The following is a 6,124-nucleotide window of genomic DNA, read 5'->3' on the forward strand; positions in this document are numbered from 1 at the left end:
ACAACGAAGTCAGAAAGGACAGAAAAGGATAGAGGACAGAGGGAACGAGGGAAGGACACAAAGGAGTGAAAGGAAGGATGTAAAACACGTCTGTGTCAACATTTACTCAGATAAAAGTAGAAAGTAGCCTGTAAAACATTTTTATTTAACATATAGAAACTTTCCCTTACTGATAATGGAGGAAACTGCCATTTGTCCCTTTTTGTCTAACTCGATGACCGTTCATCTGATCCACTTTAAACTTGGCAGGTTTCTCTCTGGGGACGAGGGTGAGCTCACTACCATATTTGAGGTCGTTCGGATGAGGAGTTTCTCATTTTTGCTAAAAGTTTCTCATGTGACCGTTATCTGTACTAGAAATTCTATTTAATGCTTTGCCAAGCCTCTTAACATCCAAGATTCACCTCATTTCACCTTCAGTCATCTTAAACTGACCTAACTCTAGCTAACCTCAACAACAAGATCTTGAAGCAGTGTTTTAAAAAAAAAAAAAAAAAAAAAAACAAAGGCTGGCCGAACAATTGTTTTATAAAATTTTGTCTGTCTGATGTAAAACTCAAACACGTATCTCACAAAGATATTTGGGAATATTTAATTCATAACGTGTGTGTTAGCTTCCTGGATGAGCGATTCTGCAGGTTCTGCACGTCAGCAAGTGTCTTTTTAGCCGACCTCTTTTTGAAACAGGAACTTTGCGTTTGTCTGCATGTGACACGTTTATGGGTCGTCCGGATACTGTAGCTACAAAAACCTGGCCTTAGTCTACAGCTTAGTCTACGCAACAGCAAATCGAGACGAGATCAGTTATGAATATTTAATCTTATTCCTCAGAACAGCTTTAAAAGAATAAAGCGGAAAAATTGATAAAACAGCTACAGACCAGACTGTAAAGCTGAATGAATAATTTAACCAGATACTGTTAAAGATTAACAGGAGGAATAAACAGCAACAAATATTTTAAACCCAAAAAAAGGAGAGCTGCACATGTTTGCAGGGAGTGTCACGCACTAACACAAAATACTGCATGTGCGCATTTCCCCATAGACAAGTTACAACAATGAGCGATTCGGCTGATTGATCGTGAATATGCAATAACATTACAAGACCGTCCGGTTTACAGAAACGACACAAGAGCACTAAGAGAGCGTGAATGCGAGGGCCGATGTCAGCATCGGTAAAATGGAAATCTAGTGTAGCACGTTAATCTTTTTGTGTCTTATAATGGTGTATACCCTTGTGTGTCCTCGGGTCAAAAATGACCCCAGGTGTATGGCAAACAAGTGTACAGGTTAACAAAAGAATCCGATCAAAGAAAGCGTTTATGCCGATCAATGGCTGATGTATTGATTTAAAGTTTCGAGATGATCCAATAGAAACTAAAGCTGTTTCCTAATTCATGTGAACCATGAAACTTTATTTTATTATTATTACCTATATGATTGAAGCAGAATTGGCTAAAATCCTTCTATAAACTGTAAAAACTTGAGATTTTATTATCTGTTCTTGCAGTTTGCAAAATCGCCTCCCGAGGTCTTGTTGTGAAGTTTGAAGATGATCCATAAAACATTATGGGTAATATAAAGTTTTATGTTGGCCTTGACCAGATTTACACCTAAATTAAATCTGCTCGAGCTGTTATTGATAGCTCATAGAAAATTTAACCGTGATATCTTGAAAACTGTGGATGTTAGACTGTGAACGAACAAACGAGCAGACAGAAGTGATTGCATGGCCCCTCCCTTCTTGTGGAGAAAACAACCTTTAGGAAAATCAGGTCTTTACAGTTTTTAAGGTTCGGCTTCAACACTGATCACATGTCCGCCTGATGGGGACGTCTCAGAGGTGCAACGTGTGCATAAAGTGCTGATTGCACATCATAAATCAGAGTCAGCGACTAAACACAGGAATGATGCGTTCAGACCAAACGCGATGGAGCGTGTGTGCAGCGCGTTTACCTCGTGTTCTGATATGAAATGCTACACCGTGATTTGCATGCAAGTTACAATAATCAGCTGAAGGTGCACAAAGTCACCAGGTTTACACACAGAGTGAAACAAACTAAATGTGGAGACGTCATCTGAAATTTTAATGCATCCTACAAAATAAACCGTTTATGGAGGTGACAGGTTTGTTTTTTTTGTTTTCTTAGGACAAATGAATGTAATTTAGCTTTCTCTGCTGACTCGCTGAACAACATTTGGTTTCGTGGTCTTTTTGACAGTCTTCTTAGACTCGCACATTCCCTTTTTAAGCTATTGTTTGCCATTTTCTCTCGTTTCCTGATTGCAAAAGTCAGAAGAAAGAAAGTTAGCCTAAAAGGGAGAGGAGCTAAACCAGGGAGTGTGACAAGGACCAGTATAAGGCAAAGAAGGATAATTTTGAGCAGTGAGTCACACAAAGCTACTCTAGCAGTTAAAATGTTAAAATGAGCTGGAAATAAAAACCTAACAGGTCCTGCTTAGAGTGTCTCTGGAATGCTTTTTTTCATTAACAGTCATGTTACTAATTAACCTAATCAGCTCTGAGATGTTCTACCTGGTGTTTTTAATCATTACACAGCTTTTACAGTCTTCTGTTGAACCCTGTGGCTTCCATTAAACAGTTGTTAACACACAGTCGTCTCTCAAAGACGAAGGCAATAACTGAGGCTGCTGACAAGGCTGAAAAAGCGCCAGAATGATCCTTTAACTTTGGTTTCAGATGTGAAGCAGGTGACCTTTACAGAGTCACATGACGACAGTCTGCAATGTGAGAGCTGAACTTCTTCTCTTCGCTCTCTGTGATTTAAGCCTGACCTCCTCCTCTTCCTCCTCCTCTCTGCGAACATTCAGACCTTTCCCGTCTCTCCTCCTCTCCGTCCAGCTCAGACTGGTCGACTGTGTGAACGAGACCTTTGCAGGTGAAAGGATCCAACTTTTTTCTCCTTTCTTTCTCTGCTGCTAAAGTTCAGCTTTGACAGAACAAACAGAGGTGATGAATCCACCTGCTGACACCTCCTCTACTCCCAAAAAGCTTCATTTGAATTAAATAGTTTTTAATTAAACTGGGAGAAAAACGCCTAAACCACATCTGTAAGTGTCCAACGAGCCCAAAAGAATTCAGTTTGGAGTGACTTAAAAATAAAGTAATCAATTGTAATCAATTTATAAATCTATGATCAAACAAAACAGAAAACAAAGCTTTTGTGACGTTTTTGTGACTTTATTGATATACGTTTAGATTATTGATTAATGCGTCTAAAATTTGAGGATTTGCTGAATTTTAAAGCGCCTGAGCTCAAAGCAACTAGATTTCTTTTAAGATTATCGACAGACAGTCCTGGTATTTAAATACCAGTGCAGATGTGTAACTGTAACCACCACTGGATGTGAGGCTTGGAGATTCCTGGGTTTGTCCATGTTTTTGAATCATTTCTCCTGTGATGCTAATTCCTTTCTTTTGAAATAAAGTTCCTTTGAATATAAGTCTTGCTTTCCTACATTTCACTGAGTCTCTTCAAACTGGAGAGAAGGTGACAACGTGCACGCAGGCGTCCATGCCCAGCCTCACGTTTACAATGTACCCTGCAGCAGCGTGCAGGAGCATCAGGCTCAATAAAAGTCAGTTAACTCGAGACACACACACACACACACACACACACACACACACACACACACACACACACACACACACACACAGAGTTGTATTATATATGGTAAAAGGCATCACGTGCAGTAACAGTATCTCCCTCTATGCCTGCTGTGGTTCTTTTCTCTCACACTCACACACACACACACACACACACGTTACTGTGCTGGAAGCTGATCGGCTGAACCTGCTGCTGTCACTCTGATCAATAACACACATGTCGCTGCCACCATCCAAACACATGCAGCCAATTATATCACTGAGAAACTGAGTCCAAGCCTCTCTACAACAAACCACGCCCCCTGGTATTTTAGCTCCTCCTCCATCAGCTACAAATTTAATTATTCAGTAAAATAATCTGAGATTCAAACAGCTGGTTTGACTGACATAAGGAAAAGTTCGGAAAGGAAAAGTTTATTTTTTTTATTTTTGATGTTTTTCAGCTCCAGCGCCACGCCACAGTTAGACTGAACTTCCTGTTCTGTCCTGGACTCACCTGAAGGTGAACTGAAACCTACACTGACCTGTGAGGAGGATAAAATTCTGGATGTTCTCTGACATCAGCACAAACACAGAGGAGGAGTCATTTTGGGGAGTGGGATAATGCTGGCCCACCTCATTTCTAAAGTGAAAAGACTTTAAAGCTTTCATTTTTCTCTTAAGCTATTATTTATCTTCTTTGTACAGCTTCAAACATGCAGCATGTGTGTTTTAATCCCTAAAAAATGTCTGGTGGTGTCCAGCCTTCGAATGTGAACTTTTAAAAGTGGAAAATCTTCACACCCATGTACACAAACGTGAAGCTGTGGAAAAGATCTGCTTATAAAATTAAAATAAGCGTTCCCGTTCACATCCAAGAGCACGAAAACTGGACAGTTTGTATCCACAAGCACAAATCTAAGAATCTGTGCTTGTGGATACCAGTAAAAAAGTATCTGTCTCACTGGTTGTCTCACAGCAATCTTGCAGAAACCATTAGGTAAAGTGAGGATGTGCACATGCCCCGTACAGGTGTGTGTGTGTGGTGCATCTCACCTCCTCCGTTCTTGTAGCACAGGTAGGGGAACCGCCACACGTTTCCGAGTCCTACAGCAAAGCCCACGCAAGACATGATGAAGTCCATCTGTCGCGTCCAGGTTTCCCGCTCCTGGTAACCAGGCCCCGCTCCGTTGACCACACCACCTTTTTTGTCCTGTCCAACACAAGCAGTGCCCACCACTCCACCAGCGACGCCTGTCCCCGCCACTGTCAGCGGGACGAGGCTGCCATTAGCGGCCGCAGGGGCATAACCACTGCCACCGCCCCCATTAGAGAGACTTATGGGGCTCTTTTTGGTCTCCTCCAGGAGAACCAGAGAGCAGGAGGAGGCTGGAAGAGCCTGCTTCTCCATCATTCACAGAATGGGAACCAGTCAGGAAGTGCTCCAAATAGTCAGCCTCTGTATCCCCTTTAATTCCTGCAGGTTTTGTCTGCAATATCTCTTATTTCTGTTCAGGTGTTTCCCCACAGTTCCCACTCAGGCTAGCAGTCAGACCAGTAGGAATAGTCAGCAATGGTTCCCACTTAGAATCCCTTTATTTTCTTCAGATTTCAGTCTTTTTAAATCACTCCTAAACCCAGACACCAGTTAGATACCAGAAGGAATAATCAGCTGTGATTCCCACTTTAGAGTGTTTTAATTCCTGCAGATTATAATCCTTAAAGTCAGTTTCTCAGTCCAAAAAGCAGTCAGATACCAGTCAGCAAAGGCTGGGTGGTGTTTTCCCTTTAATTTGGCTTTTTGTATTTTTAGAAGTCCCCCAAAACTCAAGTCCAAGCAACCAGTCAGGTACCACATAAACCAGTAAAACACCAGTCCCCCTCAGCGTGCTTTTATTTTGAAGGTTTTGTCTCTTTAAAGACTGAGTTATTCTTCTCCTTTTAGTCTCACAGTCTCAGTTTTCCACACCGCGTGTTCACCTCCTCTCAGACTCCCACTAAACCAGCCAGCTGCCAGTTACAGACCAACAGTCACTCAGAGACAGCGGGTCAGGACCTTTATCCTCCGCCCCTCTCACTCTTCCTCACTCACAACCAGAAGAAACGTGATTCTTCCTCTGTGCCGCCGAGGATCCAGACTGTGGTCTTTTATTTATGACGCCAGCTCTTTTTCAGATGATTTAATAATGTTTTTATTTTATTTTAATTTTTTTTTAAAAAGAGGTCACAAATCCAGAAAGTCTATTGTTTAAAAAAAATGTGTGGGGGGGGGGGTTCTCGAATTACAGGGGTTTAATTTGAAAAATAAAATAAGAATAGAAATAAAAGAAAGGGAAGTACACCGACGATCGGACAGCGACCTCAAAAACAATCCACGAAACACTTGAATGTGAGTCTGAAGAATCGCATGGGAACAGAGAGTCACGGAGGAGACGGCGGCCTGCTGGAAGACAGAGAGGACGGCGGAACCGAGAACAGTCCTATTATTCCCCTAAAAAAATAATCAAAAAAGAAAAAA

The 6,124-nt window shown here is 41.6% G+C and overlaps 1 protein-coding gene across 2 annotated transcripts in view; it reads right to left on the reverse strand.

Moving 5' to 3' along the window:
• Positions 1-5,824, reverse strand: part of slc6a8 (solute carrier family 6 member 8) — a 37,936-nt gene extending 32,112 nt beyond the window's left edge. The window contains exon 1 of one of the 2 annotated variants that reach the window (XM_005750408.1): positions 4,663-5,824. In XM_005750408.1, coding sequence (XP_005750465.1) covers positions 4,663-5,020 — 358 coding nt within the window. In that variant the 5' untranslated portion in view covers positions 5,021-5,824. The remainder of the gene's footprint in view (positions 1-4,662) is intronic. The other variant, XM_005750410.1, reaches the window with a different exon arrangement.
• Positions 5,825-6,124: the final 300 nt, after the last annotated feature.

This window comes from Pundamilia nyererei, unplaced genomic scaffold, assembly GCF_000239375.1.
Source record: "Pundamilia nyererei isolate P.nyererei 1_Seehausen unplaced genomic scaffold, PunNye1.0 scaffold00273, whole genome shotgun sequence".
In the NCBI taxonomy this organism is placed as follows: Eukaryota; Metazoa; Chordata; class Actinopteri; order Cichliformes; family Cichlidae; genus Pundamilia; species Pundamilia nyererei.